This window comes from Octopus sinensis, linkage group LG21 (genome assembly GCF_006345805.1).
Source record: "Octopus sinensis linkage group LG21, ASM634580v1, whole genome shotgun sequence".
Taxonomy (NCBI): Eukaryota; Metazoa; Mollusca; class Cephalopoda; order Octopoda; family Octopodidae; genus Octopus; species Octopus sinensis.
Window position 1 is genome coordinate 5,299,613 of NC_043017.1, and position 14,689 is coordinate 5,314,301.

The 14,689-nt window shown below is 38.2% G+C and overlaps 1 protein-coding gene across 11 annotated transcripts in view; it reads left to right on the forward strand.

The window, feature by feature from the left end:
• LOC115222966 (ras GTPase-activating protein nGAP) overlaps window positions 1–14,689 on the forward strand; it is a 479,655-nt gene that overhangs the window by 398,985 nt on the left and 65,981 nt on the right. For 10 of the 11 annotated variants that reach the window (XR_005003304.1, XM_029793377.2, XM_029793379.2 and 7 more), the window contains 5 exons: window positions 8,118–8,219; window positions 10,661–10,759; window positions 11,221–11,306; window positions 13,332–13,386; window positions 14,414–14,546. Coding sequence is in view for 10 of the 11 variants with exons in the window: in XM_029793377.2 (XP_029649237.1) it covers window positions 8,118–8,219; window positions 10,661–10,759; window positions 11,221–11,306; window positions 13,332–13,386; window positions 14,414–14,546 (475 nt within the window). In the remaining variant the exon portion in view is untranslated. Of the gene's footprint in view, window positions 1–8,115; window positions 8,220–10,658; window positions 10,760–11,220; window positions 11,307–13,331; window positions 13,387–14,413; window positions 14,547–14,689 lie in introns of those variants that run through there. The other variant, XM_029793383.2, reaches the window with a different exon arrangement.

Sequence of the window (14,689 nt, forward strand, 5' to 3'; positions counted from 1 at the left end):
AGAAAAACTTAAGGCCATTGGCTTCTCTCCTCTGATCAAATTTCCACCACCACCACCGCCGCCGCCGCCATCGACACCAGAAATATATGCCATAAAATTCTAAGTTCTATGACTCTCTCTCCTCGTCTCCTTCTCTTTCGACTGCGATACCATCAATAGCTAACTGCTGCTATTTTAAAGTCCACAGAGACCAAGATATAGACACATAAACCAGCATTTGCCATAATGCGCTGTTTTGTTAATAACCTATAATTCAGTAATAGTTGCAAGCCGGAGATATACGGACGTATTTGATAGTCGAAGTATTGATTTTAGTTTATTTAACCAGTAAATATCATAGAATGACTGGTGTTAGAAGAAGGAAGAAACAGACAGAATAGAAATGGTACTGTTAAATAACAACTTCAAATGGTAGGTTAGGTTTTATACTTGAAGGAGAAGGTCAGCCTTCAAAAAGGGTTATAATTCCTGCAACTGAACTAAATTATTATATTTAAAGATGTTTAGTGGAGCATTATAAAAGAAGGCTGTGTTTAGCTTCGGATAAATGTTTACAATTTGGTAGATGTAACTATAAAATGGTTTAGGTGTTTGGGTTAATTTTGAGAAAATAGCTAAGAATTTGGAGGGATTTGAAATAAGTTCTTTCTGCAGGCATGGCAGTGTGGTTAAGAAGCTTGCTTTGTAAACATGAAGTTTTGGGTTCAATCTCACTGTGGCACCTTGGGTAATTGTCTTTATCGCCCTGGGCTGACCAATCTTGTGTGAGTGAATTTGGTAGGCAGAAACTGTGTGAAAGCCTATCTTGTCTGCACACAAACACATACATGAAGGCACATCTACTATACGTACATATATATATATGAAGGCACATGGCTTAGTGGTTAGAGTTCGATTCCCAGACCAGGCGTTGTGTATTGTTCTTGAGCAAAGCACTTCATTTGACGACATATGAGGGGTCGACAATTTCTTACCGAACAACCACACTGTTGATTTGTTTATAGTGATCAAATGGTTGTGTAGACATAAGCTCACTCCTTCCATCAGATCGACATTATCTGTACAGGTGCAACTGGGTGCCACAGGTCAGATGTCGAAATGATTGTAGAGCAACGTGAAATGAAGTGCTTTGCTCAAGAACAATACACAACACCTGGTCTGGGAATCGAACTCATGATCTCGCAGTCGTGAGTGAAACATCTTAACCACTAAGCCACACACCTTCACTATATATATATATATATATATATGAACTCTCACATACACACACATACATACACATCATCATCATCATCATCGTTATATATTTATATATATATATATATATATATATTATATATATATATATATACACACACATACATACATACATATATATAGATAGAAAGATAGATAGATGCAGAGGGGGAAAATAGAACTGGAAACATGACTATACGTATATTTTTGTTAATATTTAGCAGAAGTAACAGAGTGACTCGAGGGCTGATAGTTTCATGCCTTTCATTGAAGGAAACAAATGACTGAAGCAATTAAAAAGATAGAAATATTGCGGTAATTAACTATTTGCTGAGGAGCCAAGAATATTCTTTGATTAACTGCAGGTAGATTTGGATCGTTTAATAGGACCCTTTTTCAAAGAAACTCTCAGGTGTCTGGACTTTTGGCCAGTAGGTGGTTAGGTTTGAAGTACATTCGGCATGTCATAATTCTATTTACATTTCTATAAGTAGCTCCACGCTTCTTAAATTTGGCAACTTGAAAGGTGAGGTAAACAATCTCTGATGAGACTATAATGAAAGCTGAAACAAGTTAGTTAAATCCTCATTTCAAGCTGCCAAGGCGCTTTATGATTTGTTTATCCATGGCACCCTGCTTTCACAGCTAGACTAAATATATTTTCATAGACTTTATATAACTTTTGTGTGCGCGTGTATTTATATGTATTTGTGAGTGTCTGTGTGTGTATTCATATATATATGTGTGTGTGTGTACGTGTGTGTGTATTTATATATATATATTTATTTGTGTGTGTGTGTAAGTTTTCACATACACACATATCTTTTATCTTTTACTTGTTTCAGTCATTAGACTGGCCATGCAGGGGCACTGCCTTGAAGAATTTTACTCAAATTAGGTGGCTGTGTGGTAAGTAGCTTGCTAACCAACCACATAGTTCCGGGTTCAGTCCCACTGCGTGGGATCTTGGGCAAGTGTCTTCTGCTATAGCCCCGGGCCGACCAATGCCTTGTGAGTGGATTTGGTAGATGGAAACTGAAAGAAGCCTGTCGTATATATGTATATATATATATATGTATGTTTGTGTTTGTGTATCTGTGTTTGTCCCCCTAGCATTGCTTGACAACCGATGCTGGTGTGCTTACGTCCCCGTCACTTAGCGGTTCGGCAAAAGTGACCGATAGAATAAGTACTGGGCTTACAAAGAATAAGTCCTGAGGTTGATTTGCTCGACTAAAGGTGGTGCTCCAGCATGGCCGCAGTCAAATGACTGAAACAACTAAAAGAGTAAAAGAGAGTATATATATATATATATACACGATATAGTGTATATTTATACACATAAGGAATCCACTTAAAGTGAAATCAACACATTAGAAAGAACAGCTAGGTTCTGTAAACCACAAAAATAACGGATAAAATTCGACAGAAATATATATATATAATATTATAATAAATTAGAGACAAAACCACTATTATGCAAATCAAACAAAGAAAGACTTAAGCCAATACATAAAATAATTTATATAAATTAAAATTTAACAAATGAATAACCACTACGATCGTTTCGTGTCAGCACATCTTAGACATTCTTCTATAGTTATAAACTATAGTTTATACTCGCTAAGAAGGTTTAGAGACCACCTGAAGAATGTCTAAGATGTGCTGACACGAAACAATCGTAGTGGTTATTCATCATCATCATCATCATCATCATCATTTAACGTCCGCCTTTCCATGCTAGCATGGGTTGGACGTGTTCAACTGGGGTCTGGGGAGCCGAAAGCTGCACCATCCAGTCAGATCTGGCAGTGTTTCTACAGCTGGATGCCCTTCCTAACGCCAACCACTCCGAGAGTGTAGTGGGTGATTTTATGTGCCACGACACAGGTGCCAGACGAGGCTGACAAAGGCCACGCTCGGATGGTGTTTTTATGTGCCACCGACACAGGTGCCAGACGAGGCTGGCAGACGGCCACGCTCGGATGTGTTTTTTATGTGCCACCGACACAGGTGCCAGACGAGGCTGGCAGACGGCCACGCTCGATGGTGTTTTTATGTGCCACCGACACAGGTGCCAGACGAGGCTGGCAGACGGCCACGCTCGGATGGTGGTTTTTTATGTCCAAACGACACAGGTGCCAGATGAGGCTGGCAAACGGCCACGATCGGATGGTGCTTGTTACGTGCCCACAGCACGGAGGCCAGTCGATGCGGTACTGGCTACGGCCACGTTCGGATGGTTTTCTATGTGCCACGTGCCACCGGCACCATGGTACCACAAAGATACAAATTCCATTGATGTTCATCTATTTTGATTTGTTTTGATTTGATTTGATTTTTTTCATTTGTTAAATTTTAATTTATATAAATTATTTTATGTATTGGCTTAAGTCTTTCTTTGTTTGATTTGCATAATAGTGGTTTTGTCTCTAATTTATTATAATATAATATTTTACTATAAAGTTGGATTCAATCTTAAATCTGATTTTTCCTTGTAAATTTGGATTTATTCCCTAATATTTATTATATATATATATATATATATATACACACACACATACATACACACACACACACACACACACACAAACAAGCACACACAGACACGTGTATGTGTTTTTGATGTGTCTCCCACCACCACTTGATAGCAGTTGTTGGTTTGTTTACATCCCCACAAATTAGTAGTTCAGCTAAAGAGACCAACAGAACAAGTACCAGACTTTAAAAAAAAACATGTACAGGGGTTGATTTGGTTGGCAGCACCCTTCAAGGCAGTGCCCCAGCATGGTCGCACTCTAAGACCTGAAACGAGTTGCAGATAAAGACATGATTTATTACAGCTATAATCTATTTCAACACACCACCCCCACTACACACACACACACACATTGCTGACTGCCAATCCCTCCAAAATATATATGCCACCCCTACGCACATTCTTAATTCCCCATTAATTAGCTTTGTATGAGCATTAATTACTTTTAATATATCTCCGCCCCCTTTCTCCCTCGTCTTTATTGTTGATCAGATGTTTTTGATTTCTTGAAAATCGCAAAGCTCTCATTCCATCAACAGTCGTTAGAAGAAGTTTCTTGAGATCACCTTTGAGAGTAGATCCTTAAACTTTTCAAGATATTTTGGCTCTTATAATTAAGAATATTCCCAAATTACATCTGGTTTCAATTTGGGTGCCTTTTCTTTTTTTTCTTTTTCTTCACGTTTGGAATTATATTTAATAACGGTAAAAATTCTCTCAAGATACTTTACACTCAGCATAAACATTCAGACTAGCTATTACCATTTTTTATAAGATATATCCTTTTATCTGTATGTCTTTTATTCTGAAGTAAAAGGAACAAGTCAGATATATAGCCCCAGGAATGGAGCAGTAAAAAGCAAAATGCCAAAATAGGGGGCAGCAAAACATAAAAGTAAATGAAATTATTTTAGTGTCATTTGAACCCTTTATCATTCAGATTACTCTGTCAAATGTAATGCTTAATTATTCACATTGTTTTTAATTAAATATACATTAATTATGTAGCTTCAAATTTTGATGATGTGATTATTTTTAAAATGACATTGGTGGGTAGGTGTGAGAGGCTGGACCTGGTTGATTTGATCATAAAACATCAAATGGCTATGAGGGTCCACCAGAATAAAATAATAGCCAAAGGGGGTGGGGATCCATAGGTAAAACAAAAAAAAAAAATGGTTTAGAATCACTGCTGTAGATCAGTGCTTCCGAACTGGGGTCCGTATAAGATTTTTTGGTTAAAATTTGTCTGCTATAAATCGTTTATACTTCTATAATACACAAAATACTTAACAATTTTTGGCATCACTTACCAAGTCCTTTGTGAGCCGCTTTATATAGCTATGTTGCGGCCTCACCTGGAATTTGCATCACCTGTCTGGAAGCCCTATCTTGCCCAGGATATTAATCGTCTGGAAATTGTTCAGCAATGAGCAGCCAAGAGAATACCCTCCATTAGGCATTTGCCATATTCTGAACGCCTTACTTCCCTGGGCATGGCTACATTGAAACTCCGACGTCTGGCAGCTGACTTGGCAGACACCCATAAAATTATTAACCATCTTACTAACAATAACTCTGAGCACCTTTTCAAACTCCACTTGTCTAACATTCGTGGACATGTTTACAAAGTCAGAAAACAGCACAACTCCCACGACTTTCGGAAACATTTATTCACGCTAAGAGTTGATGAAGCATGGAACAAACTGCCAGCATCAGTTGTTAGTTGTTGGAGCACTGCATCCTTCAAAACTTCCATGCTTCCTGAGATTTGCCAACATTACACCTGATTTTCTCCCCTCCATACACACGCAAGCATGTATCTGATTTATACACTCTTCACTTCCCAGACATTTGTATATTACTGCATATGCTTTATACGCACTTTTGACAAGTTGTGGTGCACCTGAGCACTGTATACAATAATTTCATTATTATTATTACTTATCCAATTCCTAATAATATTATGAAAATAAAACATGATTTTATTAAAGCTAGGAACCAAAGGGATCCACAGGTAAAAACAAATGGTTCTGAAGCTCTGCTGTAGATGAAAGATTGATGGAAATAGGGAGAAAAATAAAAGAAAGACGAAAAAGGGAAAAAATTTCCTTAGTCCAGTATTGAAATGATGAAGAATAAAATATGCAGAAACCGTCAGCTGCCATATATACTAAAGCAATTCTTAGTGATTTACTGTGTCTTGTGATGCATATACAGTAGCAGTATTATCTCGTTCTGGAGAGGAAATTCTTGGAATCGGCTTTCACTGCCAAAAATATATTGTTAATAGGCAAAAAAAAATCTGTTGAGCTTTATGAATTGGGAAAATGGGAGATGACAGCAACCACTACCACCACCACAACCACCCCTACTACTACTACTACTACTACTACTACTACTACTGCTGCTGCTGCTGCTGCTACTACTATAATAATAGTAATGGTTTTAAATTTAAGCACAAGGCTAGCAATTTTGAGGGAAAGGGAATTAGTTGGTTACATTGAGCCCAGTACGTGACTGGTACTTTTGATACATTATTTTATCAAGTCTGAAAGAATGAAGGGTAAAGATGAACGACTTGGCAAGATATGGCTTTTTTTTCCTCCCAATCCACTATCCTTATAATAATAATGATAATATATTTTACCCCAGTGTCACTTTGATAACATCCACTGCTCTCTTACTCAATAATGGTGGTGGTGGTGGTGGTGGTGGCGGCGGTGGCCCGAGGCTATAGCAGAAGACACTTGCCCAAGGTACCACGCATATGGTTGGTAAGCAAGCTATTTACCACACAGCCACTTCTACGCCTATGTTTATTTTATTTTTGAATCTGAATTCCAGGGAGGGGCTGTGTGAATTATATTGGTCCCAGTGATCAACTGGTACTTACTTATTGACCCCAAAAGGATGACAGGCAAAGTCGACCTTGGGTGAATTTGAACTCAGAATGTACAGATTAGACATGATACTGATATCAAATATTTGCACAAGGCCAGTAACTGTGGAGGCAGGGGATAAATCGCTTACATTAATCCCAGTATTCAACTGGTACTTATTTTATTGACCCCTAAAGGATGAAAGGCAATGTCTACCCCAGGTAAATTTGAACTCAGAATATACAGGAGTGGCTGTGTGGTAAGTAGCTTGCTTACCAACATGGTTCTGTGTTGAGTCCCACTGCATGGCACCTTGGGCAAGTGTCTTCTACGATAGCCTTGGGCTGACCAAAGCCTTGTCAGAGGATTTGGTAGACGGAAACTGAAAGAAGCCCGTCGTATATATATATATATGTGTGTGTGTGTGTGTGTATGGCTCAGTGGTTAGAGTGTTGAACTTACGATCGTGAGGTTGTGAGTTCGATCCCGGACCAGGCTGTGTGTTGTGTTCTTGAGCAAGACACTTTATTTCACGTTGTTCCAGTTCACTCAGCTGTAGAAATGAGTTGCGACGTCACTGGTGCCAAGCTGTATCGGCCACTTTGCGTTTCCCTTGGATGACATCGGTGGCATGGAGAGGGTGGGGGCTGGTATGCATGGGCGACTACTGGTTTTCCATAAACAACCTTGCCCAGACTTGTGCCTCAGAGGGTAACTTTCTAGGTGCAATGCCATGGTCATTCATAACTGAAGGTGGTCTCCGTGTGTGTATATGTTTGTGTGTCTGTGTTTGTCCCCCCAACATCGCTTGATAACCGATGCTGATGTGTTTACGTCTCAGTTCGCCAAAAAGAGATTGATAGACTAAGTACCAGGCTAACAAAGAATAAGTCTTGTGATTGATTTGCTCAACTAAAGGCGGTGCTCCAGCATGGCTGCAGTCAAATGACTGAAATGAATAAAAGAATAACAGAATGAATAGGTATAATATTGCTAAACATTTTGGTCAGCATGCTAACAATTCTGCCAGCTCCCTGCCCTTAATTTATGCGACAATATTAGAATGGGCAATGGCAGGAGAAGAAAACTAGTATATAGACATCAGAATCTGAGAGTCTATCTTTCTGGAAATGTTTGTGTTTTTTTAGTTTTTTTTTAAGCAAAATTCTAAATTTATTTATGTATTTCTTGCTTTTTATAATTTTTTGGGTGGGTTTTTCTTTGTCTTCTAATCTCGAGTATAGAATAAACTGTTTAATTTATTTACAATTCTTTATTGTTTCTTTAACATTTTCATTAATTTTTTTTTTAATTTCGTTTGGTCGATGTTTGCATAAAAGACTGAAACGGAGAAGCCCCCAAAATAAAAAAACTGAAACAGCATACAAAAAAACCTCCCAAAAAACAAAGAAAAGCACCCTCGCAGCATAAAAATAACTGTTTATATTTTATCTTCTCAGCTTACGAAAAGGAATTCAGCCTAACATCAACAAAGAACGTCGTGTAGACAATTCCTTAAAGCTATGGATCTGGGAGGCCAAGAATATACCACCAAAAAAAAGGTAAGACGCCTGTTCATGTTTAGTTGCTTTTTTATTGTTTTTGCTTTGTTTTTGAGGTTTTTTTTTGTTTGTTCTTTGGTTATCTCTTTTGTAACTGCGATGATTTGAAACTGTTCCAATAAGCACTTAAGTCTTATATAGAAAATTAGAAGAACCAGGGCCAGAGTGTGGGAGGGCGGGGCGTGAAAGTGGTCGGTGGTGGGCACGCAAGGACAAACCAGACAGATTTTATCAGCTGACACAAATTTTATGGCATGAAGAGAAAAAAAAAATTGAAAAATAAAAATTTTAATAAAAAACTGTAAAATGTGAAGCGGTTTCACATTCCTGATGACTGGGTCTTTGGGTTCACTTGTCTGCTAAATTCCGCTGGAATGAGATGAGACTGTGAGTGAGAGGTGACAATTTTTTTCAAATTGATAGACGAAGAATGAGTTGAGTGAAATGGCCTCGATTAGGAATTGAAACTGCGACTGCATCGCAACTGTAATTTTAAAATGCTACTGTGCAATGAAGGTGTGGTTGTTTGTGGTGTTACTGACATGAGGCATCTGGTGTGTGACATCAGTTACACACACACACATACACACACACACATACACATACACACATACACACACACATACATACACACACACACACACACACATATACACACACACATGCTGTTCAAGAAGCTCTCACTCTCTCCCACACACACTCACACTCAGTCAGGAAACTAATGTCAAAGATGGCTCTCTCTCTCTCTCTCTCTCTCTCTCTCTCTCACACACACACACACACACGTACAAACTGGTGTTATTGATGTCACCACACGCATACACACATACAAACACTGTTCTTAACTGATGTCTCACACATACACACACAAACTGATCTCTCTCTCTCTCTTTCTCACTCTCTCTCTCACTCTTTCTCTCTCTCTCTAACTTTCATGCACACAGAGAAACTAGTGTTAACTGATATACACACACACACACACACACACCTCACTCATACGCACACATGCACATCACACAAACACATACACACACAGAATCTCGTATTACTGATCTTCTTTCTCTCTCACACATATATACAAAATTTTGTATAACTGATCTCTCTCTCTCCTTTTCTCCTTCTCTCTCTTTATCTTTCTCTCTCTTTCGACCAAAGCCTTGTGAGTGGATTTTGTAGATGGAAACTGAAAGAAGCTCGTCGTATATATGTATGTATGTATATATATATATATATATATTATATATATATGTATGTATGTATGTGTGTGTATACATTTGTGTGTGTTTGTTTGTCCCCCCAACATCAATTGACAACCAATGCTGGTGTGTTTACGCCCCCATAACTTAGCGGTTCGGCAAAAGAGACCGATAGAATAAGTACTAGGCTTACGAAGAATAAGTCCTGAGGTCGATTTGCTCGACTAAAGGCAGTGCTCCAGCATGGCCACAGTCAAATGACTGAAACAAGTAAAAGAGAGTGAAGATTAAATACAGAGCCAACAAGTGACCTGGCTCTGATGAGTGTTCCAGTTGGTCCAATCAATGGAATAGCCTGCTTGTGGATTTGATGTGCAAGCGGTTGAGTACTCCACAGACACACATGCTCTTAACTTGAGGAGATTCAGCGTGACACAATGTGACATGGCCGATCCTTTTGGATTACAGGTTTTACTCACTTTTGCCAGCTGAGTGGACTGCAGCAACATGTAATAAAGTGTCTTGCTCAAGGACCTGGCACTCCATCAATTAGCATGCAAGTGGCTGAGTATTCCATAGACACACATGCTCTTAATGCAGTACTCAGGGAGATTCAGTGTGACACAGAATGTGACATGGCTGGCCCTTTGAAATACAGATAAAACTCATTTTTGGTTGCTGAGTGGACTGGAGCAACGTGAAATAGTCTTGCTCAAGGACACAGTGCACTGCCAGGAATTGAACTCACAACCATGCAATCATGAGCCAAATACCTTAACCACTAAGCCATGTGCCTTCACCTCTAAGTACTATGGGCCCTTACCAGCACAAATGCATAAACCAATCATTTTCCTGATTGTGTATTTGTAATGATTTTATTTTTGCTTCTTAAGAGACGATGGGGGGCATGTTGCTTAATGGTTTGGACGTTGGACTCATGATTGTAAGACTGTGGTTTCAATTCCTGGACATGGTAATACTTTGTGTTATGTCTTGCAATGAATGGTGGACCTGCCTAAAAAACAAACGGAAGGCCTCAATACGGACAAGAACTTCTGAACTGCTGGGTCATAGGCTTACCCTAGGTGTCGAGTACCACCTTTACAATAATAGACTGTACAGGTAGAAGTGTGGCCTTCCTTATATTGAATATGTCTTTCTGGAGAGCAAGTTAAGTCAGGTTAGATGTGATTGATCCCTTAATTGTATTTTAAAATTTTCTTTTTTATATTTTGTTTTTTGCAGATATTTTTGTGAAATCTTTCTGGACTCCTCAATGCATGCCAAGACTTCGTGTAAAGCACAGTCGGAAATGCTGTTTTGGGGAGAGTTCTTTGAATTCAGGTAATTATTATTCTGTTTTTAATCCTTCAGAATTCAGCTCCCTCAGTCACATGTATAATTCTTATTTTATTCACATTGTTCTGACTTAATTATGCATTATCTTGTACCTTTGAAATTTCGACGATGTCATTGCTGGCCTTGTGCCAAAATATGAAACCCTCAATATCATTATTATCATTATCATTATTATTATTATTATTATATTATTATTATTATTATTTGCTCGACTAAAAGGTGGTGCTCCAGCATGGCCACAGTCAAATGACTGAAACAAGTAAAAGAGTAAATGAAGTGATTTCGAGATTTCTATATGCTGTTGTTGTTATTATTATTATTATTATTATTATTATTATTATTATTATTATTATTATTATTAATTATTATTATTATTATTATTAATTATTATTATTATTAATTATTATTATTATTATTATTATTAATTTTTTAAAATCTTGTTTCAGTAACTTGCTCAACATAAAACAGATTATTTTGTATCTCTATCGAGAAGCAGACAAGAAGAAGAAAAAAGATAAAAACACTAAAATAGGTCAGTAGTTCTTGGCTCCAATTATATTTCGTTTCTTCTTTTCAATTGAGTTTAAAGTTCCAACACAAAGTACTAAACAGCAAATTTGTAACATTGTTATCTATCAGGCCACTGTTTATATCTGTGTGTTCGAGGCCTTGTATTTTATCTACATGTGTTTGTGGACTTGGGATAACATCAAGATGTCTTCATGGCCTTATATATATATCTATATGTATTAGTGACCACTGGAGACTCCTACATGTGTTTGTGGCCTTTGGACAACATCAAGATGTCTTCATAACTATGTCTACATGTGTTAATGACCACCAGAAACACCTACATGTGTCTATGGCCTTGTAACTATATCTACATGTGTTAATGGCCACCAGAAACGCCTACATGTGTCTATGGCCTTGTAACTATATCTACATGTGTTAGTGACCATTGGAGACATCAAGCTATCAGGAAATATGTCCTGGGGTTGATTCAAGGTGGTGCCCCAGCATGGCCACAGTCTGATGACTGACAAATGAAAGATGATTGATACTTTCTAACGAGAAAGTTCATAATAGTACTAACAACTCATCTCATAAATTAAGCAGTAATTTGTTAAATAAAGTCTGTTGTCTGTTTTTCAGCCACAGATCCACCCTGATTAAACAGATCAAAGTTGTTCTGATTGTAGCCAACCCATCTTTTTACGTGGCACCATCACCAGTGCTTCCCATGTGGCACCATCACCAGTGCTTCCCATGTGGCACCAACACCAGTGATTTCTGTGTGGCACCATCACCAGTGCTTTTTCACTTAGCACCATCACCACTGATGTTTGCATGGCACCATTACCAGTGTTTTTTATGTGGCACCAACACCAGTGCTTCCCATGTGGCACCATCACCAGTGCTTTTTATGCGGCACCAACACCAGTGCTTCCCATGTGGCACCAACACCAGTGCTTCCCATGTGGAAACAACACCTGTGCTTTTTATGCGGCACCAACACCAGTGCTTTTCATGTGGCACCAACATCAGTGCTTTTTATGCGGCACCAACACCAGTGCTTCCCTTGTGGCACTAGCACCAGTGTTTTTTTATGTGGCACCAGCACCAGTGCCTTCCATGTGGCACCAGCACCAGTGCTTCCCATGTGGCACCAGCCCCAGTGTTTTCTATATGGCGCCAGCACCAGTGTTTTCCACATGGCACCATCACCAGTGCTTTTCACGTGGCACCAGCACCACATTACATCAGTTAATGTGTCCTCCTATGTCTAAGAGCAAGAGTTTTAGCAGCTATTTCTAGCAGCTGAGTGGCTTCTAGAAATAGCTGTGCTTCTTTTGGTCGGTCTGTGGTAGAGTCCAGTCAGTACCCACCACCCACTACAACCACAAAGAAGTTTTTTTGGGGTGGACATGTGGCAGACCCACCTGACACTACCCCATCTACCACCAGTGCTTCTTGCAGGAAATATTGACCTTGTGCAGCAGAGGAAGTAACTGCATTCTTAAGTATTCCATATGTGGAATGGTTTGGTGGAGGTTTTTGGTATTTGTCACCCTACTAACTGCCAAAGAATGTCATTTATTTATCTTAGTTTTTTTTTTTTTGAGTTCATTTATTCTGAAATAACATTTTAAATATTTCAATTAAAAAATTGTTTTTTAAAATTCTGCCAACAACAACCAGAACAGCAACATAACTAACGATGTATTAACGAACGGCCGAGAAAGAAATTTCAAGACCCAACAAATTTAATTTGATTATTTTAGACATAGACACAACCCCCATCATGCACTCTTACACCATCATACAGACACCCCAGAACACACAACAACATACAAACACCATCATATACCTTTTTACATAAACACATACACATACACCACACAAATACACATTCACACACGCAGAAACCTACACATACATGCATCTTCACTGTGATACATATACATACACACGATTACATCAACAGACTCAACCCCTCTTTCTTTCTCTTTTATATAATATTTTTGTTTTATTCTCTATTTTGTTTTCTATATTTCAGGAGTTGTAACTATTCCAGTCTGTGAACTTGGTAACAAACAGTTAGTTGAGAAATGGTATGTTATCTACATATCTTATTTTCTATTTTGTTCTAAATATTTTTCCTTCTTCCAGGAAATAGAGAACATTGATATTATTATTATTATTATTATTATTATTATTATTGAGTGAGAGAGCAGTGCATGCCATCAAAGTGACACTGGGGTAAAATATACGAAGCCCAATATACCCATCATGACTAGCCGTCTGATAAGTGTACACTAGGCACATGCATCACAACCATATGTGCGCGACATGGTGATCTCATATCAAGATAAACAGCGCATGACCTTTGAGGTGGGGCCCAGTTAGAATTTTCTTCTGGTCGAGTAATTTTCCCCCAAATTTGAGGTCTTATGCTTCCAGTACAAAAAGTTATTGAAGAGCTGGCAGAATTGTTAACATACCGGGTGAAATGCTTATCAGTATTTTGTCTGCTGCTACATTCTGAGTTCAAATTCTGCCGAGGTCAACTTTGCTTTTCATCCTTTCGGGGTCGATTAAATAAGTACCAGTTACGCACTTGGGTTGATGTAATCGACTTAATCTCCTCCCACAAGCTGCCCTTGTGGCAAAAATTTGAAATCATTATTATTACCATTATTAAAGCAGTGAGCTGGTAGAACTGTTAACACACCAGGCAAACATGCATAGTGGTATTTCATCCATCTTTATGTTCTCAGTTCAAATTCCGCCGAGGTCGACTTTGCATTTCATCCTTTCAGGGGTCAATAAATTAAGTACCAGTTGAACACTGGGGTCGATGTAATCGACTCATCCCTTCCCCCAAAATTTCTGCCCTTGTGGCAAAATTTGAAACCATTATTATTATTATTATTATTATTATTATTATTTTTTTTTTTTTTTTTTAAATTGTTACATATTTTTGTTGTTATTTTTTACATGGACTTTTTTCAAACGGACAAAACCCTTTGTAACTTTCGTCCTGTGTTTTGTCCCTTTATGTTTTAATTGATTTTTGTTAGCCCTTGTGGCCAATAAACGAATTAATTATTATTATTATTATTATTATTATTTGGCTAGGTTCACTGTGAATAGTGTTACTGTTGGCAAACAGTTGAAAGAAAACCGAGCAGAATTACCCATGATTCGGGTACGGATCAAATACCAATCTGTACAGATTCTACCTCAAGAACTTTACAAAGACTTTACAGAGGTAAGAACCATTTCTTTGTTTCTTAAGTGGTTTTCATTCCAAAACTAGGTTTCCACATATCAACTATCACATGCATACACACACGCACACACATACACACACACATATATATATATATATAGGCGCATGGCTTAGTGGTTAAG